Below are 13,985 nucleotides of genomic sequence, written 5' to 3'. Positions count from 1 at the left end.
TAAAAGAATTTTTGATTCGTTTCATTTATTCCTGAGATAAGCGCGTTCTAAAAAGCTCTTTAAATTGATATTATTATGGTCGTAGTCACGTAGAGAGAAGATTTGATTATGTTTTTGTTTTTCATATCGAAAATTCTTTTACCAGTACAATACAAAGATACATTATTCCTAAATGACGAAGGGTATATTGTATTTCGTTTTTTTATCCCGCGTGAGGCCAAGCGGAATCGGGTCATGCGGTTAGTGTATGTCAATATGTATGTGTCAATCCAACCAATCTAATCTATGGAATTTTTGCAGTCAACCGACAAAGGCCAGTTCTCCGACGATGCATCTTCGGTGACCCCGAAGCGTGCATCATGGGGTAGCCCATTGGAATTCATTCTAGCGTGTCTTGGCTACGCGGTCGGCTTGGGGAACGTGTGGAGATTCCCCTACCTGTGTTATAGGAATGGCGGTGGTAAGGCTCAGAATTGATCTTATTTCGTAACTCGGTGCTGGAACATTCTAGAACGCTTTGGAGAATCTAAAACATTTATATCATAACCCACTGGATGGTTGATGGTTTTGGCGGGTTTCTTTTTACTTTTCTCTGTGAATGACTTTGGTTTTTAATTTTGGTGAGACATCAGAAAAAATCATACATTGATTCCAAATTTTCAGCTTGCTGGACTGTCTAATTCAATACATACATACATACATAAAAAGGTCATTAATTTCCTGAAAAATAACGCCCCCCATTTGTTTCAGGTGCATTTTTGATACCATTCTTCTTGATGATTATCCTCATTGGACTCCCGATATTCTTCTTGGAGCTTTATATTGGCCAGTACACCGCACTGGGGCCGTTGAAGGCATTTTCATCAATTGCTCCTTTCTTCTCGGGCGTGGGATATTGTACGCTGGTCGTGATAACAATTATATCGATATATTACATGATAATTGTAGCGTGGACTTTATTCTACACTGCTGTATCGATTGCCGGCGATTTGGGATGGGGATCGTGTGATAACTGGTACAATACTGATTGTAAGTATATTTAACAAATAACAACCATTGTTTTAGGCACTTCATTTGAAGCCCTGAGCTTATTATTATATATTTATAATTTACTCATGATTTATTTTTGTTTGATATATGACATTTGTCGAAGTATTTGATACCTTTGTTATTAGTTTTCATTTATTCATTGGTAATTTTGAGCATAGTCTGAAAAAATATTGACAAGTTCGACAATATTAAAATTTATCTAACCACCAGGAGCCCATGATGTACATCGTCAGTTTAATCGCAATTGACTTTAAAATTTAAAGAATAAATCACCCACCCTCTTATTCAGCCTCGTGATGGGTGAAGCCGTAAAATTTATGGCTCCCCAGTATATTATACTCGTAAAGGCATATCATTCAAGGTACTAAAGTATATGAAAATGATTCCTTATCAAACCTTTATATGAAGACATTAATTGTCCATCATTTCACGCAGATTTCCATGAGTTTACGACACATATGGCATATTTTATGGTTAATAAGAATAAAAGGAGGATTTATAAGTAGGCGACAGATGGCTTTTAAAATATTTTGTAATATAAAAGGCGACAGATTTGTACGTTTGAAGGAAGGAATAGGCATTCATATTACAAGAAAATAATAAATTAATATAGATGGGATTTATAATTTGCGATTACTTTATATGCAGGTTTTGTACACACAAACAGGTGGAAAAATGAAATGTTTAAGTCTTTCTTTCATTATTGCATATAATGGGATATTACGAACGTGTTATATAAATTTCACGTATTTCGATTATTCTAGTACATCAGTTTGAAATTATTAGTATTCTGCCAAAAAAGTCTTTTATTAAATTAGTTAGTACCTTCAAAGATACGCCTTAGAATGTTACCGCTAAAGCAAAAAAATTAAGACGCTGTACTGTGTCTAAAAAAGAAATGAACGTCTAGATAAAAATAACATAGGGTTCAAATAACAATCTATATTCGAAATTCTGTTTTAAAGTTTGTTACAGTGGAAAGTATGACTCGGCGTGTAGAGAAAATAATACCGGCATTGCCACGGACCTCACTTATTATTTACGTCAATGTATGAGTATAGGAGACATTTGTACGCTAAGCGGCTTTGAGCCGTATGATGGAAAACTATGTTTGGACGGCAATGAAACTATCCCTTGGTATACGAATGTGACCAGAATTATTGCAGCGGAAGAATACTATAAGTATGTTACATTTATTAGCTGACGGTTTTATATCACAAATAAACTCGAGGATAATAAAGAATATTAGACAAGGAGGCTCAATAACATTTCACCATTTCAAATAGATTTAATTTGAAAGTGGATTATCATCAAAGTGCTTTTCCGCCCGCTTGAAAAAGACAAAATACAACGGTAATGATATACAGTTCACGAGGTTTCCTCGCATATTTTATATTCTTGAAGAATTTTCGGGAAAACTACCAACATTTTTCAGCTTTATCTATTGGTATTGATTACGGAAAATATGCATCAGCGAAAGTATGACGCGTATTTCATTCTTAAGAATCTACTAGAACTCTCTAAACCAAACAACCGTGTAGATATTATAGTCCTATTTCTTTAAGATGCCAGTGCTATATATTCTGAAACTGTACAATTACTAAATTGTTCAGAACACTACGTGACATGAATTTCATTTGCTAACGACTAAACCGAATAACTACAAAAAAACATTTGCAGAAATAAAGTTATCTGTTTATTTTTTTTTTCTTAAATTTTTGTAATAATATTAAAATACATCCTCCATCATATTATAGAGCAATTATTTAAGCTAAACAGATCATATATTATTTTGCCTAATGACATAAGATGCCCATTATGTAATCTAGAATTTAATCCTATTATTATTACGAAAAGTTCTTCGGTTTATTTGTATTAAATTCTTTCAGCGAACGTGTTCTCGGTAGAGGCGATGCGACTTGGTCGAACTGGGGATCAATTCAATGGCATTTAGTTGGGTGTCTGTTTGCTTGCTGGTTTATTGCTTTCTTGTGTGTTATTAAGGTAAGATTTAGTTTATTTTTGAAAGATATACTTCCTTCGGCTTTGTTGCTTGTGAGATATTCCAATATAATGTTTCTTGTAAATTATGCCAGATCGTGATCTAATTCATGTCTGTAGTTTTTCAAAAAATAATTACATTCATTTAACCTCACAAACAATATAAGAATAACAAGCAGCAGTTTTTCCCAGTTTCTGTTTCTCCTATTTACTAATTTAATTAAGCTTTGTAAGTAATTAACGAGATAGTGATTAGTTAAAATACAGAATGGAGTGTATCAAGGCTTAATTAAGGTGAATTTAATACTTCACACGTTGTCTGTTTGAGTTTCCAGCATCTATTTGGATTTTGTGTTGAGCTGAAACAATGTGCTTAAAGCGCTTTTTATTTATATTAATTACATTGCTTGCTGTCGTTATTATATTCATCTCTTACATTCACTTAAATTATACTGATACGGACTAATATAAAAAAATTGTTCAAGGGTGTACAATCAGCAGGCAAGGTTGTGTATTTCACTGCGCTTTTTCCGTACGTTATGTTGACAGCACTTCTGATCAGAGGTGTAACGTTGGAAGGTGCAAGCGAGGGCATTATTTTTTACCTATCACCCAAGTGGGAAACATTACTTGATGCTCGAGTCTGGGGCGACGCTGCTTCTCAGGTAATTTGTAGAAAAGGGCAATATTTTATTTGCGATTTTTCCAAAACACGGTACATTTATGATTCATTTGGGCTTTTGTAAAGAGAAGCTACATTATGTCCTATATAGATAGATGGATGCGCAAGTCATACAAATTTTTCATTCTTGTTTTAGAAATGTGAAAATTACGAAAACATGTTTTCAGTTCATAAATCATACTGGCTGAAATACATTTCAATTTAAATAGGTCAACAGGCAGACCTATTACCGACAACAATTTTTGTTTGCATTTTATTTATATTTTAACATTATTTTTGTTTTTAGACATTCTATTCATTCGGTGTGGCGTGTGGGTCACTCGTGACTTTGGCTTCATACAATAAATTCACAAATAACTGTCACTTTGACGCTATATTTGTGTGCTTCACGAATTTCTTGACGTCAATATATGCTGGGTTTGCGATCTTCTCTGTGCTCGGATTTCAAGCTCAGTTGATGGGAGTTAGCGTTGATGGTACGTAATATTCAATTAAATAACTCTGACTACATCAGATATTTCAGTGAGTAAAACATTGGCTGTTGCTATTCGTTTATTTTATTAATATAAATAATCTCTAATAACTGTACATATCTATAGCAATATTATAAAGGGTTAAGGGTTACAGTTATAATAAAGGGTTTGTTAGGCTCAAACCCCGGAGCTTCTGGACCGATCATAAACATTTTTCATTGTTGGATTTGTATGTAATCCCTGATTGTTATAGCCTATAATATAAGTATCACGAGTGACGTCAGGTCGAGTTGTGCATAAGAAAATCAAATTGTAAAACTATATAATGTTGTTCTTGCTAAGATCACAAAGATAAATTCAAAACTACATGTCCTTAAAAACATTATACGTACATTTTTTTCATAATAGGACATAGATTTTGATACATTTCACTATCGCCTCGTGAGTTACGGGAAATACTCTTTTCACACGTTTTCCTCAAAGATTATCTCTAAGAGACGGTAACGAATCTTACATGCCGAGCCAGACCGAGATGTTTATTATTTTCCGATAGTAATTGAATCCAAGACGTTTTACTAAAATAAAATCCTCTAATTACGAAGTTTCCCTTCTATTTTCTACGCGATTCTCTAACGATTCTCAGACTCAATAGTGCGTGGGACGTTTGGTAACTGCTGTCATATAAAAGTCGCAATGCACATCGTCGCTATTTATGCTAAAAATAACCAATACGTAGAAAATTTCATTATACGGAATTTTATATATTTTAACCTTAAAGACGCTTTTAACAGCTTAACTATATAGTAAGCTTTACTATAAGTAGTATAGTCTTATGTAAGGACATATGTCCTAATTAGCATTTTTATGAAAAAAAGTCAGTTTTTTTGTGAGCACAACTTTTCATGTTCAATTACATTCGATAGTAGGTGATTTTAATAGTTCAATTCGCATTTAACAAGTAGCAATGGGAGGGTAGTACAACGTTACATTGATTTGTTGACGGTGTGCACAATAACGTATTGGTGTGCGTATAGTTGATAAACGCGTGTGTAGCGTGATCAAACGCGTTTGGTAATTGAACTTGTGTTTTATTTGTGACCTTGTACGGTACAAAATACAAAACCTACAGATGATGCCACCGTTTACTGGTACTTAAAGTGTCGATGACACTTATAAATGACACTTTGAAATAAAAAATAATGACATAAACGTCATATGTCATTAGTTTTGATTTAAAAGATTAAGAATAAAGGCGGACAAATGAAATAAAGGTAAACAGGAACGGACACAGAAATTAGAAAACCGACCCCTAACCTCCTTGTGTAATGTTTTTTTATCATTATTTATTTTCACGGATTTCAGTTTTATTTATGTATAGAACATTTAACAAAATCTAGCATAGTGAATCAGTCATTGTTTTGCATTAATCTTCTTGTTGAAACTATATACACAGTGAACAAAATGTTATAATTATCTTTTGGAATGACAAAATATGTCGTATTATATTTCAGATACAACGAATATTATTTACAAGACCAATTAATTCAAGTAATCTGATACTAATTAATAATTAAATAGTAACATAAATAATATCGTACGAATACGAAAATAATAATCATACTGTTATCGTGATTGTTATTAGGTGATATAACCATTTTGATAATTAATGTATGTTGCTGTAATATTAATATCGAAATAACACGTTATCTATGATATTGTATGCATTGTCATACCTAAAGCATCTGACGATATAATACTATGGGGATTCCTATCATTTACAGCCCAGATTATAGCAATAGAACCGCGCTATATTATACAAAAATTTGGGAATATTCCTTCTAATCTATGATTCCGAATTTGAGGCCATGGAAGTGCACCCGCCAAGACGAGCCCAGTTAACACTGACGTACACTGCCTATCTATTCTTTAAGCATTTATCCGGATTTTTGACCGTTTGTCCGTTTTTTCTATTTTTATTATACTAGTTTTTAAAATTTTTCATAGTATAAAAGGGTATAAATTCAATGTAATCGCTCTTAAAGCTAAGATTTTATTGATGTCTAAAAACCCACGATTTTGTCATTGTTTCAGTAATGATCAAACTTCGTGAAGAGAAGTTCTTAAAGTGTTATTTTTAATACAGAAAAAAGTTGCTCACAGGTAGGAGATTGGCTCTACACGAGATCTATAACATATTGCCCAATCGTGGGGTGTTACATTTTGAATGAAATTAATTTTCCGTGACGCATTGTGTATTATATACCATTCCGTAAATAAACTTAAACGCATTTTTTTATTCATGTTAGCTTTAACAAGTGTTTATAGATAGTATTGATTTTTAAGTTACCACCAATTCGAAAGGTCATTTCTAGAAGTGATTGTCACTTCGGAAAGAATTGCTAGAAACTCGAATAGAAGTAAATGCTTGGTTGGTGGTTTAGTTTTGCTTTTACCTTTACCAAGTTACTTTGTCATTTAGCTAAAATATAATTAATATAAGAGTACCTCTAGTTAATTTTGTCAATGCATAAAATACGTAATCAAACATGATTTACTCATCACTTTTCCGCTTAGCAACAACAAAATTAAACCAAAAAGGATCAAAACAGTTCGTTTGCAGTATGTGAGCTCAAAAACACTCAACAGACACACGAGCCTGGTTGTGTCTGGATGTCAGGACTTTCGATAACGAGATGAAATTGATAAAAGGGAAATCTATTCACTACTGTAGCCTTTTGCATTGTGTCGACTATTGGTAGTTATACTAACAAGTATAAAGCCTTTTCCACACATGCTTGAAAAATAAACTAATCCTTTTTTCACTATTGTTTTGTCTTGCATTGTTTTGATGCACGTACGTATATTTGCTTGTCTACGTCTTGATTTTAAATCTCTCTTTAATTTGTCCTTGTATTATTGCCGTTTTGCTTTGTTATAATTTTTCGACATTGCCATAACTGTCGTTTATCGTATCACGAAGAAATTTATAAACTTTTTGATCCGAATGCCACTCTTAGTATTTTAATACTGCTGTGTTTAACAAAGCGGGAGAATATACGCAGGAAAAAATTAATAGCGCATACTTTTCACGCTTTTAAGGATCAAAGTTCAAAGATCTATATCAAATATAACAGGAGCACATGCTCGTTATCTTACAATATTGAAACATGAATAGCGGAAGTTTTATGTCACATTTCTATACTGAATTTTTAAAGGGCAATGGCGCAACTTATAGTAAAATATAACAGATATAACAACTTACTTTTTATAAGCACATTACATAATTATGAAACAAAACTTCCAGTTAGCAATCACTCCCATGTCTAATGTGGTAAAAAATACAACGAAAGAACAATAGTTTATAGAAATGTCGGAAACAAACGACATAGAGTAGCTAATTTGTACATTAAGTTAACTGAAAGCGTACATATATGATATTATTTTGATACTTTATTGGCTTTATCGGATAGACTGTTATATTTAGCGCGCATCAGAGCGATGTTGCTCTGTTTGAAGACATTACGCACGTCGTACGACACAATTCTGCGTCATATCTGGGCGTCAGGTCAGCGCTCTGACGCGTTAATGACTCAGGTCTGACTCTATTAATGATAAATACTTATTCTGAGTCACATAATTTTCGTGTAACCATTAAAACGCCTTATTTTGGTGTGAAGTTATAGCAATCTAGAGGATATTTGTGGCGACTTGGTAACAACATTATTTTTCACAGATGTCGCTGACCAAGGCCCTGGGTTGGCCTTCGTGGCATACCCAGAAGCTCTGCTACAGATGCCGGTGCCACAACTCTGGTGTATTCTCTTCTTCTTTATGTTATTCGTTCTTGGATTGGGATGCCAGTTTGCTGGGATAGAGGCGATTAACACAGCTATTGTGGATCAATGGCCTTTCTTGAGAAAGAGATACTGGATGGTAATTAGTAATTAGAACTTTTTCTTTTACCTTTTAAAAATATATATTTACCTGAACAATAAGATATTCAAATAGTACTTTATTTCATGCATATAACATATATATTAGGCAATCCACACACAAGCGCATACTTGGTTACATGTCAAAGTACTATATATATCTGTATATACATATATTGTGAACAATGATATGCTTTGTTAAGAAAAACTTGGCTACAGACAAGGCAGTCCAACAATTTTGGTAATTATAGCCAGTTTCACAGCACGTATGTTCTATCTAGCTCGTCTGTCAGTTGACAGTTATATTGGCAAATAATGTATAAAAATAAGGATCAATATGTGTTAAATAGGCTATCAGGGACACTATCAGTAACCGGCCTTTAAACTCATACAAGGATCACCGGTAAATCTTCTTTATATCTGGCTTAGGACCAAGTGACACAGTCAACGGTCACAAAAGGATCAGTTTCCATATCCCAGGGGTGCAAGTCTCGGCATGTTTCGTTATTCATACAGACTGAATTACGTCGATAGATAACGATATTGTATTGTATGGAATCAATAATTTTAATGTATTATGGAAAATATTAAACTAAAATTGATGGTAATTATCGAATACCTACTTATAATACACATATATACATATACATATATAAAAACATTATTTTTTTTAATTCAATTCGAGTTCTTTTCACGTCATTGGAATACCTATAAGATTTCGTGCTTTTAAGAGAAAATTAAACGCAAATTTTATCCAATATCATATATCCTATACCTTTACATCAAGAACAGGTCAGAGGAGGACTACTTTAAGGAGCATAACACAAGCAGTAAGCAAACATTTATGCGAACGAATCATTGATTTCTGCTGGCTCTATCAGTACAATGCTCAGAAATAAGAATACGTAATTTACTAATAAATTCATCAATAGTACTGAAAAATCTATAAAATTGCTAATTTGCCATAAAACACAAATTGATCCCTAACGCGTTTTTTAATCATTAAAAAATGTTCAGAGATATCTTTTTTATGCAATGGATCATAAATAAATAAACAAATAAGTCACATACTAAGGCATTATAAAAATGCATTTAGCTTATTTTAAATCCCCTTAAATGTCCTTATCTTTGTTAAAGATGGGACTATGAACTAGGATATCGATAGTAACAACTAAATGTCGAGACTTTCTCCCCTGACCAATAGGGAAAATATTCAAAAACTTTGCTCCTAACTATCTGTCGCTCCGAATATGTTCCACTTGAGTGAAATAGACAATCAATCTCTCTCGCTCACGAAACATTCCATAGCAACAGAAAGAAGATTTACGGCAACGTTCCGTCTCTGATTATATGAAACGCGGGTGTCTATTGAATATGAAAACATTCTAGAAATGTAAGAAATAAAAGATAATTTCAAAATGACTTAAAAGTGAAGTAACTGTTGTATAATAAAAAACGACGCCTTTATCGTAATTTCTCATTTGTGTTACTTGTCAAATAGGTGATATTTTACACCCATACAAATTATGTGATCACATCATATATTTTTAAAATAGTATTGCTCTACTTTTTTATTACTTATCTTTCAACATTAACCAGGTTTCTGCGACCATCTACATCAGTAACAAGTCAAATAGTAATTGAATTGGATGCATTTACGAATGTACATTGATTTTTCACACGTTTTTAGGTGACAGCTTTCACATGCTTCTCTTGTTTCCTGCTCGGCCTGCCCATGTGCTTCAGTGGCGGTGTCTATCTGTTCACAATTCTCGATTGGAATACCGCCTCTTGGGCTATTCTTCTTATTGGTATTGCTGAGGTAGGTTGTATCATTGGTAGTTATTATATGTGGCGATTTATTAAATATAAAGAGTATGGACAGAATTTTAAGCCTCGGCCATAGACTTTAGCATGGCCTTTAATTTTGAAGACAATGAAATAGTTAAAAAGATACATATAAATGTATAAATTTAATTTAAATATATTAAAAATAGATAATACATATAAAAAGTATTATTATATTAACCGCGAAAACTGACAAATAATTTTTAACATTTTTTCACATTCTCTATTGAAATTGAGCTTTAACAGTATTGATACTCTTTTGGTCAGTAAACTAATCTGACTATTTGAAATGGATATTTTTGGGCAGTTTCAATTGAAATACGCATTTATTCGAAGCTAAATTTTATTAAAGTCCGTAAATTATTATACATATATATATATATATATATATATATATATATCCACTCAAAAACATTGACTATTCAAAGTCTACCTGTGTTGTTATCATTCTGTAAGAAATATAAAAAATATATAAAATATAGAAATGAAAAATGTCATTCCCTAGCCGCTTAATCCGCTTCTTGGATTGCTATAGGAAAAAAACATACATGGCTTTCTGTAGGTAACAGAAATTTCAGTAGATTTAGAAAATACCCGCCACAAACTCACAAACGTTTTCTCTTTATCCTGAGTATTAATAAAACTAGTAAACTTCCATTCTAACCTATATATATTTATTATAAAGGTTGCTCAAAAAAAACCGTGTCAAAATACTGCTAATTTCACAGAGCACTGCCGTATCCTGGAGTTATGGCATCAGTAGAGCTATGAAGGACTTGGAAACTATGAATATGAAGTTCAATAAGGTTATCGGTTCCTATTGGCGAGCTGTGTGGACGGTTACAATACCTGTCGCGAGCTTGGTGAGTTTATTTAAACGTCTCATTTTACTTTTTTTTTTAATCATGATAGGGAAGCGCTTGACCACGAACTCGCCTGATGGTAAGCTGAGATGTGGTCTAAGATGGCGCGCTTCCCTAGAAGGTACCTGTTCACTCTTCTCTTGAAGACCTCCAGATTGTACTCGTCGGGAAACACAGACTTAGGAAGCATGTTCCAATCCCTCGTGGTTCCAATAATTACTTAATTATTCGAATTCGAATAATTAATTAAATACTAACTTATTGCACTAAAAACAATTGTTTTCACAGCAATGAGACTAATAACATTTGGGTCCTCCCTCTCACAATAATGTCTTTAGAAACGTGTGGAACTAAACGGTTCTGTAGCTAAAACAAAATAGCTTGTCTGTAAATATTCCCGCGGATGTTTTTTTTTAATAGATATATAATTTATTTAAAACGCACGCTTTACTTTTAACTTTTTTATTGATTGACGTTAACAGAAACTTCGTCGATAAAAATATTTTTTCAAAATATCATATGTATGTCCTTATCCCTTTTAAGTGATTCTGAAAAAAGTTAAAAGCGAAAAATATATGTACCATCGAACTGATAAAGAATATTTTTTTGTCAGGTATTGTTTTCTTTAAATCATTCTATGCTAGTGTAAATCCTTAAAATCGTCTTACCAGTGAAATGCAATTCGATCAGAAAATGCGGGAGTAAATATGCTTTAGCGAAAAATGCAATAAATAACGATGAGCTGCAAATTTTCGGAGGTTAAAATTTCGACATATTTCCTATAATTTGTATTTTTCCACTTTTATTGTATGTGTAATACTACTACTATTACTACTGAAAATATATTTGGAGACGAAATGTATTCATTTTAATAAAAGTTTCAATTACATGTGCGTTGGCATTAATTTGGGAAGACTTGCTTGTATCTATTATTCTAGCGTAAATAGTCTAAGGCTGCTGTTGTTCCTGACATTGGTTTGTGGATAGCCACAAAGTCACCGCACTACAGTTTTTGGTAGTTTCAGTTACAATGTACCTACACAATCTAATGATCGTTGTTCGTAGTGCCATTTTACAAGAATAAATTATATAAAAATAAACAATTATTTCATAAATTATGTAGCACTCGGAACTCCGAATAATTCTTATTTAACATACATAAAAGTATTAATTTTAAAGATTCCTTGAGTAGATATTTGTAAAGTAACTTTAATTATTGTGTCTTATACAGGGTGTGTTTATCTTCGTGTTTATTGACTGGACGTCACCGTCCTATGGAGATTACGAGTTCCCACTGTTTGCTGATTTACTCGGATGGGCTGTTGGCTTATCGACCGTTGTGTTTTTCCCAATTGGAGTTGCGTATGCTTTCTATAAAGGATATGTAAGTGATATTTTTTATGTAATAACTAGAAATCGTTATTATATCCTTTTACTGTTGTTACAAGTTCATTTTATAATTATACTTTAAGAAATACTAATTAAATTACCTATCATATAGGAAGTTATCGTTTCCCTTGATCATTTGTTTCATACGATGGTAATGGATGGTGAGACCCAAACTAAGCTGTTGCCAGAAGGATTTAACTAAGTATTACAGTATGATAAATTCAATAATAATAATTGACATTAAAGAAATATTAAGTATTATTTTTCTTTTATTTTTTTTATTATTGTTCTTTAAATATTTGCTAAAGTCATCTGATACTAAGTAGAATGAAGCTAAATTTCTGGTTATTACAATCAAGTATGATATTATTATTGTTTTCAGAGAGGAAAAGATCTCTTCACACCGACTGAGCAATGGAAGCCTGCAGTCTTTATAACAGACGAAGAACGAAGCGCTGTTTATGAAAACCCAGCGTTTTTATCCTAAATTAGGAACAAACTTATCTTTAATGAGTATTAAGAGGACTGTATGAGCTAAAAGTGTGTTTTATAATGCTCTAAAGTATATGAACCACTACAGAAAGAACCAGTAAATGTACGATATATTTCAGGATATGCACTGATTTTGTAGTGTAAAAAACACCAGCAACCAATTAATTTTACTTTAAAACTGTATAAAATTAAAAATCATCCTACTATACGGACAACCTTTCTGAATTTTTATCAAAGTATTCTGCTAGAAATATGGTAATTAAATTGTAATTATTATTTTTTTGTATAATCAATAGATTATAAGTAAATCGTGTATTTCTTTTTCTGAGCGAAGCTATATGCGAATGTGTGCATGCGGCCCTGTGTACCGGCAGAGTCGGCCGAGACCATTGATTCGTTGATTGCATAAATGTGTGCGTGCGTCATTCTAGCTCATACAGTACCCTTAACACCCTAACTAGAATGTTGTATTATCGTCCATACTAGATGCTATGTTAAAAAGATCTTATTGTGCACTGAGTGTGTGTTGATATCTTGTAATATACTATATTGTATTTTAAAACATTTAAAGTTTCTTTCTTATATTGGAATGGACATATGGGAAATAGGTGTTTGGAGGTAATCCAATGGAAGCAGCTGCTGAAGTACAATGAGCACCTGTCGCAAATAGTATATTAATCTTTAATTATAATTTCAGACAGAGACTCTTAGATAGATATAAATACACTAAATGATCTAAATAAATTAAAATTGCTAGAAGAGATAAATAAACTTTATTTACTTTATAATGATCATGTTTTTATATGTTTGCATTGTATAATATTCGCTGTTGAATTACGCAAAAATTTTTGGATTTGAACGAAAGCTGTCAAAGTAAAGTGTAAAATATCTGACAGTGCATAAGACGTTTCTCGTTTTTTGACATTTTTTTGTAACAAGCAAAACGACAACCTACATCTTGCGATCTTAAATTTCAATCGACCAATCACAGACAAGTTAAGTGAAGCTACTTTTGACAGATATTTAACTTGACTAACGTCATTAACACAGATACAGAGTAAAAGGAACTCTTTTGCGAAATCAAAGTAGTAATAATACTGATAGAACCTATTCCCACATAGCATTTTATGCAATAAAACTATGAATTAATGATGCGTGTTGTTTAGGAAAACCAGTAGCTTCGACAGGTGTAAAACAGTTTGGAAAGTAATTAATTATTTATCAATTGAACGAACATAACATGTGTGATATGATA

The 13,985-nt window shown here is 32.5% G+C and overlaps 1 protein-coding gene across 1 annotated transcript; it reads left to right on the top strand.

Annotated features, from left to right (window-relative positions):
• The first annotated feature begins 285 nt into the window (after positions 1-285).
• On the top strand, positions 286-12,725 carry LOC119840609 (sodium- and chloride-dependent glycine transporter 1-like). The gene is made up of 11 exons (XM_038367296.1): positions 286-460; positions 751-1,029; positions 2,016-2,232; positions 2,940-3,054; positions 3,537-3,716; positions 4,020-4,209; positions 7,940-8,139; positions 9,829-9,960; positions 10,715-10,849; positions 12,081-12,233; positions 12,621-12,725. Exons 1-11 carry the CDS (start codon positions 286-288, stop codon positions 12,723-12,725), a joined length of 1,881 nt encoding a protein of 626 aa, XP_038223224.1.
• Positions 12,726-13,985: the final 1,260 nt, after the last annotated feature.

This window comes from Zerene cesonia, chromosome 6, assembly GCF_012273895.1.
Source record: "Zerene cesonia ecotype Mississippi chromosome 6, Zerene_cesonia_1.1, whole genome shotgun sequence".
In the NCBI taxonomy this organism is placed as follows: domain Eukaryota; kingdom Metazoa; phylum Arthropoda; class Insecta; order Lepidoptera; family Pieridae; genus Zerene; species Zerene cesonia.
The sequence above is the reverse complement of the archived record's forward strand: the minus strand, read 5'-3'. Positions and strand labels throughout refer to the sequence as shown.

Coding starts and splice junctions, on each gene's coding strand:
- LOC119840609 (XM_038367296.1), top strand. CDS start 286: ATGGAATTTTTGCAGTCAACCGACAAAGGCCAGTTCTCCGACGATGCA. Junction 3,055..3,536: donor CTTTCTTGTGTGTTATTAAG/GTAAGATTTAGT, acceptor AAATTGTTCAAG/GGTGTACAATCAGCAGGCAA. Junction 8,140..9,828: donor TGAGAAAGAGATACTGGATG/GTAATTAGTAAT, acceptor ACACGTTTTTAG/GTGACAGCTTTCACATGCTT.